The sequence below is a fragment of the Scleropages formosus genome, chromosome 14 (assembly GCF_900964775.1).
Source record: "Scleropages formosus chromosome 14, fSclFor1.1, whole genome shotgun sequence".
NCBI lineage: Eukaryota > Metazoa > Chordata > Actinopteri > Osteoglossiformes > Osteoglossidae > Scleropages > Scleropages formosus.
Genome location: NC_041819.1, coordinates 25,758,445 through 25,771,219, shown reverse-complemented (window position 1 = coordinate 25,771,219; position 12,775 = coordinate 25,758,445). Strand labels below are relative to the sequence as shown.

Below are 12,775 nucleotides of genomic sequence, written 5' to 3'. Positions count from 1 at the left end.
AAAAGACTGAGCTGTATGAAATCATTGTACATAACATAACACTAGTAGCTGGTTTGGAGAAAAGTGTCGGCTAAATAAATGTTATGTAAATTGTTACAGTGGGCTAACAGGTAAATATTAAATATAGTTTTGAATCATGCAGTTATGCTCTATTGCTTTTCATTGGGTGATGAAGTGGCTGGATCCCTTGGTGCCTGTAAAACCACTGTATCCCGCAAGCTGCCACATGGTGGTGCTACGTTAAGGCCACGCCCACCTGTCCAGGGACACACACACACGTTCTTGTTTCTCCCTTGACTGATGACTCCATAGTATGAAAGCTGGCAAAAGAGCAGCAATGTGGATGACTGCTGTGACCTACTGCTCCTCGGACACCAAACACACGGCTGGGGGGCTGTGAAAGGTTAAGGGCTCAGGCGCACAGTGGTGCGTCACCGCGGAAAAAGACGGAACAGAGCCGACAGAGGCAGCGGTCCCAGGTGCACGCTGGGTTATTGTTTATTCCAAAGTAGAAAGCTCCAAGGCAAACAGGCAGCAAGTGGGGGGGGGGGGGGGGGACAGAAAGCAACGGAAAAGCAGGGGGCCCAGAACCTGCAGGATATCTGGGTCCAGATCCAGAATCTGCCGTATCTGCGGGTCCAAACCTGGAATCTGTGGGTCCAAATCCAGAAATTCTAAGCTCAAGGGGTCCATACTCAGCACCTGCTAGTTTCATAGATCGACTCCCAGAACTTGGAAGGTCTACGGGTTCAGATCCAGAACATGTGAGATCTAAGGGTCCAGACCCGGAACCTGGGAGATCTATGGATCCAGACCCAGAAATTCTAGGATCTGTGGGTCCATACTCAGCACCTGCTAGATTCATAGATCCAGTTCCAGAACTTGGAAGGTCTATGGGTTCACATCCAGAACTTGCGAGATGCAAGGATCCAGACCCAGAACCCAGGGTACGACTGACAGCAGCCAGTCAACGTGTGGTGTTCTCATCCCGGCAGGAACTACACAAGAGTGAGCAGTTGAAACACGGCGTTCGGCTGCAAGTCCTCCAGCCCTTCCCTTGCAGGGCAGCGACTGCTTTCACTCTTGCAGTTTTTATCGGCTCGTATAAACAGACGAAAGAAGAGGAGGACACACACAGCACAAATCCCCGCCGTGACCACTATTCCCGTCTCTTGTGCTTGTCCACGAGTCCTGCGCCTGTCCTCCCTCCTCTTCACTCTTCGTTGTACAAAGTATATGTCAAGTTATACCTCACAGCGCATGTCGTCTACACTAGAAATGCAAATACATACATGTAAAAAACAAAACTTTATTTTCTACAAGCACAATAATGGAGTCGTCCAAAAAACCAAGTCCTAAGTTCAAGACTGAGATACATAATGTAACATAAAAAACTGCCTTTCTCTTCCATTGTTATATTTGTACTGAGGAATAGTTTTTGTCAAATCTGGCATCAGCTTTCTGTGCTTTTCGATTTAATTTACAAAAAAAAAAAAAAAAAAAAAACGTTTTAAAGACCTTTCTGTAGCACTTATTAAAACCGATTTTCTCATTAATATATGTCTTTTTTTTTTTTTTAGAAAAGTTCTTAGAACCCTGAAAAACAGGGCAGGCATTTTTAATAACGAATCTTTTTACATAGATACTCCTTTGAAGAAAAAAAAAAAAAAAAACACAGAAATAAACAAAGAAAGCACCCAATATTTTTCATGATCATGTAGAAAAATAGCTTTTCCTTTTCTCCATTTGCGTTGCTGGCTTCGTGGGGCCTGACAGAGCCCTGATTTACACGCTCCAACCCCCCGTCGGTGTGTGTGCACAACTAGTCAAACACAGGCATGCTACAGGAAGCAAAGGAGTACAGACAAAATTCTAGGCGTTTCAACGGAAAGGAGTTAAAGTTCATTCCAACAGTCAACTGACGGACGTTAAAAATGTGTCTTACCGGCATTTTACCGCATCTTTCTGTAGCTTACCATAAAATACAAAAAGTGCACTCTTCTACAACTATGTATAAAACAGTTTCCGAAATGAAACTTCTGACGCACAATGCGCCGAGTGTGTGCGCGTGCGTGTGTGTGAGAGAGAGGCTGTGTGAGTAGCATGCGTTTGTGTACCAGTGTGTGTATCCAGGGATCCCACAAGAATGCTGATCGTTACGTTCCGCTGATTGGTTGGTCCTACAGCTATTGACACGAGAGTATTATGTTTCTATCGCCCTCCGTGTCTGAGTGTGTGTGAGTGTGTGTTCGCACTTGAGTGCCATTGCACGTGTGTCTAGTCCACAAACACTAGTGTGTGTCATGGGCCCTCGCTGCTGCCGTCACGTGCGAGTATGCATGATGCTCTGTGTAGGGTTCCCTCCGAAATGCGTGTGTGCGTGTGCGTGTGTGCAAGCGCGCACGCGCATGTGCCCCGGGTTCCGGGCTGGGCCTACTGCAGGGAGTCGCTGGTGTCCAGGCCGAGCCCGGCCATGTTGGACCGGGACAGGTCTCCGTCCTCGTCGTCTCCGGTGTCCCCGGACTCATCCTCGCTGTTGGAACCGATGAGGACCTGCTGCACCTCCAGTGTGGAGTTGTCTGAAGACAGCGTCTGCAGCCCGTCCACGTTCACAGCTACCATCGTACCTGCGGAGGTGTGTGAGAGCAGTGCTCAACCCACAGGTCCTCCGGGGATGCGCCATGCCGGCTAGGCGGGGCCACGCCCTGCTCCGTACCGTCAGCCATGGTGACCTGCTGCTGAGGTACGCCTGAGGCGATGGAGTCTGGCCAGAAGCGCTGTAGCGGCCGGTTCTGAGGGGTCTTCTTCTTGGTCTTGGGCGTCTCCGAGGAGCTGGCATCCAGCATGGGCTGCAGGATCCGCCGCCGGGCGTTAATGAACCTGTAAAGGCAGGAACACACCCAGCGGTAAGGTGCATGGTACACACCTGGGGGTAAGAGGCCATTCTGGCTTTACCACTCCGAGTGGAAGCATATGGTTTTCCACATTCAACCACGGGCAGATTTAGCCACGCCCCTAGAGGAATGGCACTGGATGAGATGCGGTGGGGGGCGGAGCTCTTTACTCACCAGTTGTTCACCTGCAGTAGAGTCAGTTTGGTCTGACTGGCGATCTGTTTTTTCTCATCCTCTGTGGGGTAGGGGTGCTGAGGAATGTAGACACACACCGTGAAAACAATAAAAAACACATCGAACCCGAGCACCAAGAGGGGCTGGGCCGTTGCACCCCGGAGAAAGGTAATATCATCACCCAACCAATATATAGTAAAACGGTAAGGGTGACTGATGAGCCGTAATTATTTTGTTCAACCTTCATGTTTTTACCATTCTAACATATCACTGTTCAATAAATCAAATGGGATAAAACTGTCTGTCCTCATGTCCTCTCCCTCACAGACACAGCTAGTGGCCCATTTAGAACCTGGTGTGTGTGTGTGTATGCTGAAAAGGGCTGAGCGTGCTGCCACGCAGGTGGCTTTGGAGAGGCAGATTGCTTTGCCTTTGGGCCTCCCTGCCCTTTTGCTCCCCCACATGGGAACAATGTGCTTCTGTGAGCCGCTTGCTCTCCACCAAGACGGCTGACGCTCCGCCTGATGCTGCGCCCGAGGACCCCTCCAAAGATCCGTTCGGCCAGGGGGGAGGGGGGCAGTCATATGACAGAGCAGCTGTGTACTGCCCATCTCAGCCTGCCCCGCCCACATTTTCACTCTAGAGAATGTTCACCTGAGGTTTATGAACCACAGCACAGACACTGTGCTACGGTACATGTCCTGACAGTAAATTAAAACTGACTTCCCAACAAAGATTCCCGCTTTCTTTAACCCTAATTGTTGCCACCTCATTAGCTGATAATCAATTATGCTATTATCAATTATGTGGTTCAGAAGTTCTCACATGCAGCCCTGGGGTCCAATGTGTGTGCAGAGTGTGCACTTGACTGAGCTGTTTGTTCAACACATTAAACTGAACTCTTGAGATGAAGACAGTCAAACCTGTTAATACATGGGGAATCTTGGTGGTTTATGTACATATGCACAGTAAGTAAAAAGTAATAATAATAATAATGATAATAATAATAACAATTAGTAGTTTAGCAGATAAATTAGTAGTGAAGTTAAGAAAGTACCTTAAACTAAAATAATTCTTTTGGGGTGGCTGAGAGTGTAGAGGATAGAGCTGATGCACTTGGATCTGAAGGTTACCAGTTCAAATCTCCTACTGCTGCTGCTGTCCCCTTAAGCAAGGTACTTACCCTAAATTGCTGCAGTAGAAAGAAATGGCCCAGGTGTATAAATTAGTAAATAGTTCTAAGCAGCTTAAAACTGTCAGTTGCTTTGGAGAAATGTGCCATCTACATGAAAAAGTCTATTTTTATGCAGCATTTGTGGGCAATGCAAGCTTTTACAGTCCTCATCTAACAGTTTAATATGAATTGTGTCAATGTCAGGTCCTTCAGTTAAGCATATTTAATGGCGAAGGGAGTCTGAACAAAACCTAGCGCACACACCAAGCTCACTATTACTTATCAAAAAGGTAACTAATTGTTCTATCCAAAAAGCAAATGTTCCATCCCAAAATTACTACAACATTACCATATTTCCTGTATTTAGGTAATTAATCAAAAAATGCAAACATGTTTCTTTATGGATTCCCAACCTATAATTCCCTATGATGTTCTCTACTTTGTTTCCCCTCCCCCTTTCTGCTCAGACCCCTCTCCCAAGTCGAAGCCCTGTAACTCACCCCGATGTGCTGGAAGAGCCAGGAACGCATGACATTGGTGGCGTGTTTGGGCAGGACTCCTCGCTTGTTCTTGGACGACACATCGTCGTGGTGTAAGAAGGCCAGGTCCTGGTGAACCTGCACCTGGAGCTGCGGAGGGACATGGCTGGTCAGGGGAGGGCATCTTTCAGTCAATCACAAGCCAGCATTCAGCGAGGGGTACGCTTAGGGACACACCTCTGTGTTCTGAATACGTATCGTTGCAGGTGAGAGTGTCTGTGTCACAACCTGGCCCTGAGGAGTGACGACTGTGACAGGCTGGTACACAGTGCCACCTAAAGGACACACGCAGTGAAAATGAGCACAAACGTCTCAAGAGTCAGAAATTCCCCATGAGAAAATAATTTCTGAATTTGGCAACACATCAAAAGACAATAAAAGAGAAAGAGGAGGAAGTCCCAGAGAGACGCACCTGCCACCACCTGTGTGGGGTTGATGCTCGCCATAGTGATGTTCACGTTTCCTTGCTGCAGGGCTGATGCAGGAACCACAATTCCCTGGGGGTTGAGGGTCCCCGTGAAAGGGCTGGAGGTCTGAAGGTGCACATACACATATGAGCATGAGCAAGACACACACAGGCAGCAAGACACAGTGGTGGTTAAGCAGCAGATCCAATGCATCCTCTGATGAGTCCTTCATCCACCTGTAGGCTGTGCCTTTATTGTCACTTTTGATTAAGTAAAATATTTCATTTCTGCAGAAATGACTGCACAAGTCTGGTGCCTTATGCTCATGTGTGTATAGGAAAGTAGGGGGCCTGTACCTGTGTCTGTACTTGCGTCTGTACAGGAGAATATGGACTGCCTGGTTCTCCACTGAGCAGAGTTTCACTGTTCATCTTGGTCTTCAGGCAGGCGATGTAGCGACTACAGAAGTCCTTGCACAAGTCGCTCACCTTCTCCAGCTCCAACAGGTGGATGCGCAACACCTGGATTGCCTTCACCATCTGGAAGCAACAGGGTGGCATGCCAGAAAGAAAACTTAATCACACAAATAAAATACCATTTCGTTTACCATGGTGCACAGCTGGTAGTGTTGGTGCAGATTTGAATCTGGCTGCTCCAGTTTCCTCCCACAGTCCAAAGGCACATGTTTCAGGTGATCTTGTGACTTAAAATTGCCCTGTGTGTCTGAGATTTCCCTGCAATGGACTGGCCTCCCATTGAGGGTGTACCCTACATAAAGCCCTATGCTTCTGGGATAGATTTAAGATCAGTATGACCCTGCACTGGACAAGCAGTAACAGATCATGAATGAATGGATTACAATAACAGTGCTCCAAACACAGTATTCAGAGTTCTGCTCAATCTGCAGGATGCAGCAGAGCCGCGGTACCACTAGTAATATCAGCAATAATACAAGCAGCATTAAATGCAATAATGATACTCGCTGGGAAGATCTGAGGATCATCACCAGAACACCAGCAGTAAAACAAGCAGCATGGACACTGATAATATGAGCAGGAGCCAGCAGCAGTGACACAAACAGGGAGATGTCCTCACCAGGTTGTCCAGCTCAGGGTCCTCGCTGAAGAAGGCCTTGCCCTCCTTCTCCTGAGTGCGGACAAAGTTCTCGATGTCGATGTCGAAGCTGGCTGAAGTGACGCATTCGGAGCTTAGTGTTGACTGCTCACACTTCTCAAAGAGCAGGGCCAGCAGTGGAAACAGAGGATGTCTGCAGACATTGAGAAGATGACGTTACTGTGTCTTTCGTCAGAGGGTGACGCATCAAAGTTGCAAAGGTTTTCCTTTTTGGTGAAAAACACATTGTAGAAATTAGTGCTTGACATTTCTTTTTAGCACTTTACCTGACAAAATGTCCATGAGATGTAAAATCCATTTTAACTCTCTAACCCCCAGCACTTGGAAGTGAGTTCCAAACTCACTCTTCGCCGCTATGGCATATGACACTGGCACACACACACTCACACAATCACCATAAAGAGTGAGTAAAGCGAGGGTAATTTCCCCACCCCCCCACAGTGGGGATGGGATGAGGGCATGGGAGGGCAGGAGGACAGAGACTGTCTACCTGTATATGGCTTCCTTGTCAGCGTCCATGGGGTTCTGAGCCTCGGAAGGCGGGGGGCTGCTGGCGCCCCCGCCGCTACCTTCCGGAAACCTCTGGTCCAGCCCGCTGTCCGTCTGTGCAGCGGCTTGCATCTGCAGGAGGGGAAGAGCCAGGGGGCGGGGCACAGGAGCAGGAGGAAATCAGTCTCCTCATGACGTACTGGTGGTAGGTCCCCCTATCATTGAGCGTGACAGCTGTGAGAGCTCAGCTCTCTGAGACAAACACTGCGCCCTTTTCACTCTCCGCCATCCCCAGACCGTGAATGAATGAAGGGGGTGGAAGGTTTTGAGGCAGAAGAAGGGGTCACGAGTGGGACACTTTCACAGTGAGTACAACCTCCTGAAACCCAGCAAAAAAAGGGATTAAATGTGTTTTTAGGAAGCGATCCTATGCCCACCTACGAACATGAGGTATCTTTAAGACCACAAAATATCCTCTGTGAGGTGCATTAGGACTCAGGATTGTAGCATGTATAGTTTTGCTGATACACTTAAAAACATGTGTCCTCTACAGTGGAAAAAAATGAATGGCTGGATATCTGGAGGATGAGACTAAGAATAATGGAGGCAGTGACAAAAAAAACCCAGTCAAGAATACAAAAAAGAGCAAGTACTCAGGAAGTAACCAGTATCTGACAAGATGTGGTAGATCTGGGTAAATTCCACATATGTACTCTTCTTCAAATTACACCACTCTTTGAAATTTCCCATGTTTGCCTCTTTATGGACTTTATCACGTAAAAGTTCACGGTAATGATCAAAGAATGTGAGAGAGATCTGAGCTAAGAAGGGGTTGCTTATAAGAAAGCAGTTTTTCAGGGCTGCTCAAGTTACTGATTCTGTCAACAAGCTCTTCACTCCCAGGTCCCCCCCCCCGTGGTGGTGGGTACCAGGACCGCAGGAGTGTCCTGCTCACTTGGTGGTCCGACGCACGAAAGGTAAAGCACGGAGGTTCTCAGTTCTGGCTCCATTGTGGTGGAACGACCTTCCCCTCTCACTCAGAACTATGGAAACTCTGTCTACATTCAGGAAGGGTCTGAAAACTCACCTTTTCCAGACCCATTTCGCCCAAGATCTCTCCAGCTCATGTGTGGTGTAAATGTTCATTCACTGTAACTTCATGAGCATCACCAGAAAAAGCCTTTATTCAGCCACTACTCCGGCAGTGTTTCTGCTTGCTTGTGTCTCTTATTTAAAAAAAAAAAAAAAGAAAAAAAAAAAAGAATTCGGTAGGAGGGTATCAGGATTTGTCTATCCTGTGTTTTTATGCACCTACTCGAACGATGAACCTTGGTGCAGCAAGTGGTAGGCAACGAACTGGGTTTACTTGAGTCACACGTCTGCAACTATGTCTCTTTCTCTTAATGTAATGCATAAGTTGTACTTTTACTGAGTTATACGTTGCTTTGGACAAAAGTGTCTGCTAAATGAATAAATGTAAATGTAATGTAAATGGTTATCCAGTGGGGTTTTCTGCATTAGTCTCAGAGTTCAGCTGTGAACAGATCTGTGTGAACTGCAGTATGTGTAATCACCTCATCTCTAATCATCCTGTACAGAATGGAGAGCAAAAGCCCACAGCCCAAAGTGGTACTACCATAACTCTAGAAGTGACCAGAAGACTGACGAACATAGATATGAAAGTATACAATATGCACTATATGATTCTATGTATGAAAACGCCCACCGACCCAATGAGAAATCTCGTCTTTGTCAACAAAGGTCTCCTGCCCTTATCTACCTTGCCTGTCTATGGAAAGTGCCTGCTCTCAGCTGGAGTCCAAAGGTACTAAATGTACCACAGTTTATATCCAAATTTAGTGCAGAAACAATTTTTTTAATTATTCTTGCCATTATTTCCCCCTCAGATTTCCCAGAAATCATTATCATTTGCTGCAGCTGGCAGACAAATGCTACAAGAATGATTCCCTTCCCTAAAGACTCAACAGCAGCACCCCCTGCAGTCAGACACTGACCCCCCCACCACTATTACCAGGCTGCCTCACCATGGTGACCTGGACCATGTGACCGAATCACATGTGGCTCTTCAACAATGACAACAATTGAAAGCTTCAGTTTTAAAAATACTTCTGGAAGAACTGGAAAATATGTGGCTGGTCACGGATATCTGTCGTCTGATTCTTTGATGACAGCTATTTTCTATTTATTGACCCGACTCGGGACTTCACTTGAGGCCGTTTGCCGGCACACTAGACGCCCGAGACAAGAAGTGTAAATTCATACATAGATGTCAACTGACAAAGGAGCTCCTCAAATGGTATCTGCAATCTCAACGGCAGGATATGAACCGTCGGCCTGAATGTAAGCAACATTGGTTTACTTTCACTATGGGTGGAAAATGATGCATATTTTGTTATGACAAGATAATATTCTCTGTCCCCCATAGCTAACTCGTGGCTTCAGTTTTGAAGGATTCTTGTAATTCTTAGCAGCTCCGGTTATCCTGGGGAAATTAATGTGAAGAAACTGTTTAAGTTCTGGGTGGAATCAGAAGAGTACTGCACAACTCTGGGTGCAAACCTGAAGCCTCACAGTACGGTACTTCTCAATGGTCCCGATGAGTTAGGAGAGAGGCAGCTGGGGGTGGTGCACAGTTACCTCTCCCTCCTGGTACTGCTCCATGGACACCGACTGAGCTGCCATCACGGTTACTGCAGACAAAGTTGGCGCTGAATCATCATAGGCTTGTGGAGTAACGCCAGTTCTAAAAAAACACACACACACAAACCCGGGTGGGCGTGTAATCTACGGAGAACTGCTCATTTAGAACGCCGCGCTACATAGCTTTTCAGACAAATTCAGTGTTTTTTAATTCTGCAGATAAATTAATTAATTAATACAATAATTCTATCCAGACAAGTTATAGAGTAGTAAACATACATAGGGTTAGGGGCAAAAAAAAACCACTGGATCTTGGTCTGTTTAATGGCAAAACGAAAACCAGTAATGCCAAAGGGCATAAAAGAGCTAAAATGATTAAGGAGCCCCATTCAACACTACAGCAGAGACCCTGTCAGATAAGCTGCCGGAGTAAAAATTCAAAAGGGGCACATGGTCCTAATAACAAGTGGAAGCTGCACAGGGTTGCAAACATACAGTTAAATAAGAGCATTTGTATTCTTTACATAATTCATCACAACACATGAGTAATTTTGTCTTTGCTGGATAAATTGAATTGCACGATGGTGTCCTGTTTAGCTGCATCCCTTGACCTAAGCTGGGCTGAGACAGGTAACATGAACGAGTACACTTTGCGGTTAAAGAAAGACTGCAGTGCAAGATGATCTGTTTCAGTAACCTAAGGGTGAAATCTTAAAAAAAACCCTTATGGTTCTAAGAGCACATGTTACATAAACATGCCGTTTCTGATCACCCGGGACCTGCTGTCAAGCGATTTTTTGTTACTATTTTCAAAAATGCATTCCTCAGGAATGGACAACACATACCTTTATCAGCACAGGTGCTTAAAAAATACATTTTGCAGTTTGTATTTTTTACAAGGTTAAAATGTGACAAGTAACCATTCTACTTTTATTTGGACTGTTTTGTTTATCAATCATCGAGCACTGTTTGAACATGAGGGAATATGGGTGGATATGGGCCTGGGCTGTAAATACTGACCATGTATGCATCAGGTGGGACAGTGGTGTTCCACAAAACTTTGTCTTCTGTCTTTAGACGATTACTGTTACACATCAGGACTGCTGAGTATAGTATTAAATATTGGGACTGATTCAGGACTGTGGAGTCCAACATTAAACATTCAGACTGGTAACTATAAAATTAAATATTAAAATTGTTAACTAAATGAAACATTGGAAATATTGAGTCCAGTATTAAATACCAGGACTGGTGATTATAATGTAATATATTAGAATTGTTAACTATATAAAACAAAGGAAATATTGAGTCCAATATTAAATACTGCAACTGGTAACTATAATATGATATATTAGAATTGCTGTAGTGGTCATCAGGACTGTTGAGTATAACATTAAATATTAGTATTTTTGACTATAACATTAAGGAATGGTACATTATTATTCATTAGGACTGTTGAATCCAGTATTAAATACTGGGACTGATAACTGTAATATATTAAAATTGTTTACTATATGAGATAATATAAATATTGATTGTAGTAATAAATATCAGGACTGGTGATTATAATAGAATATATTAGGGTTGTTAACTATATGAAACATTGGAAATACCGAGTCTTGTATTAAATACTGCAACTGGTGACTATAATGAGATATATTATTAGGATTGCTATAGTGGTTATTAGGACTTTTGAGTATGAGGTTCAATATAGTATTGTTGACTGTGCACATTAAATAGGGCTGGTACTCATTAGGACAGTTCAATCCAGTACTGAATACTGTACGTACTGCCACTGCTGTTTATTATAACATGTTGTTATTACGTCACTCATCAGGACCCCTGACTCCGCTACATTGATACATATGCGGACTATTGAGTCCAACAGTAAATGTTGTACTGGGACTGTTGACAACCACATACACCGGTGAAGTGAACCCCGGTTTTAATAATCCGAAAGGTTTAGTGTTACTAAAATTAGGGCCGATTTATTAACAGTAACTATCACCGCTGTGTGTCGGACCGTCCGGCGCCGGCCTGCTGAGCTCCGGCCTCCACCCTCCACCCTCCACCACCTCGGGCCGCCGCTCATCACCATCCCGCATCGGTGCGTTTTCACATCGTTAAAAAACGCAACTGGCGAGAATATAACGGTGGAGACGGCCAACGGCCGACGCTCGGACACACACACACACACACACTACTAACTAAGCGAGGGACGGACTAGCCCCTCGGTGGCTAACGGACTAGCTAGCCGAGTGACCGAAAAGCCGCCTCAGCGGCAGATCCCATCATCGCTCGGCCGCCATGTTCTGTCCGCCGCGGTCCGCTCAGGACACGACCCGCCCCGCCACCGCCGGGAGGCCCTTGGCCCAGGGCTCCGCCACACCGCCTCCCCTCCGCCACCGAAACAGCTCGGTCCTGGGGAGCCGGCGCCCGGTCGCCCTCTCATTAGAGCGTTTTTTATCGTCTCTGTCCCTTTAATTGAGACAAAAACCGGCCCATCGGAGGCCATCAATCAAGGCCGGGACAGCTGCCTATCCCTCCCCTCGCGCCACGGGCGCCGCGAGCGGCCGCGGGGAGGGAGGAGGAGAAGGGGGGGGGAGCAGGGCCTCGCTTCCACTTCTCGCGCGCGCTTATCCAGAAATTTCCTTTCCCCCAAAATGCCGACATATTTTTTTCCCCTCACGGAAAGGCTTTTCGGCCTCCGCTCGGCCTAGCGCCGCTTTCCCGACCGCCCCAACGACGCCGGCCGACTCCCTCGTCTGGCCCCCCGCGGCATTTTCTCACGTTGCTCAGATTGTTTGATTGATAGGGAACGGAAAAAGAGGATTTTGAGTGACAGCTTACCTGAGTGCCAATCTTCGTCACACTGACAAGCCGTTGCAGCAATCGGGGCTCGCAGTTGTCGCGCTGCGTCATCACGTAAAGAGACGCAGAGTCGGGGGCTCGTGAATATTCATGAGGTGGGAGGAGAAAGAAAGCGACGCACGCGGTGCTCGCCCCCCGAGACAGGATCAGCGAATGAGCGCGGCGCGCGGTTTGCGGTACGGGCGTGCACGAGCTTCCCGCGCTAACGAGATGGTGAAAATGATTAATAATTGCAGTTGTAATAGGAATTATGTAGACGAGCTGAAATTGTAACAACGGAGTTACAGCTGTAATTCCATGATTCGCCTAATATGAGGGTTTTTTTTATCCTTTTGTCACCTAGTCGATGGATTTTTGTCTTTTTTATTTTTTACACAAAAATCACAGGACACTACTGTTTGTACTCTATATAGATACTGTATTTTTTAAAAA

The 12,775-nt window shown here is 46.3% G+C and overlaps 1 protein-coding gene across 1 annotated transcript; it reads right to left on the bottom strand.

Annotated features, from left to right (window-relative positions):
- Window positions 1-548: 548 nt before the first annotated feature.
- On the bottom strand, window positions 549-12,390 carry pknox1.1 (pbx/knotted 1 homeobox 1.1). The gene is made up of 12 exons (XM_018739926.2): window positions 12,323-12,390; window positions 9,470-9,575; window positions 6,813-6,943; window positions 6,284-6,455; window positions 5,545-5,727; window positions 5,194-5,314; window positions 4,959-5,056; window positions 4,743-4,871; window positions 3,069-3,145; window positions 2,717-2,880; window positions 2,438-2,627; window positions 549-1,218 (listed from the first exon to the last, which is right to left on the bottom strand). The coding sequence occupies exons 2-12, from the start codon at window positions 9,512-9,514 to the stop codon at window positions 999-1,001; spliced, it is 1,530 nt and encodes a 509-aa protein (XP_018595442.1). The 5' UTR covers window positions 9,515-9,575; window positions 12,323-12,390; the 3' UTR covers window positions 549-998.
- Between the last annotated feature and the right edge of the window lie 385 nt (window positions 12,391-12,775).

Excerpts from the sequence above, each read along its gene's own strand:
- pknox1.1 (XM_018739926.2), bottom strand. The coding sequence starts at position 9,514 with ATGGCAGCTCAGTCGGTGTCCATGGAGCAGTACCAGGAGGGAGAG. Across the intron at positions 6,456-6,812 it reads GACAAGGAAGCCATATACAG|ACATCCTCTGTTTCCACTGC; the intron begins GTAGACAGTCTC and ends CAATGTCTGCAG. Across the intron at positions 5,315-5,544 it reads AGACGCAAGTACAGACACAG|ACCTCCAGCCCTTTCACGGG; the intron begins GTACAGGCCCCC and ends GTGCACCTTCAG.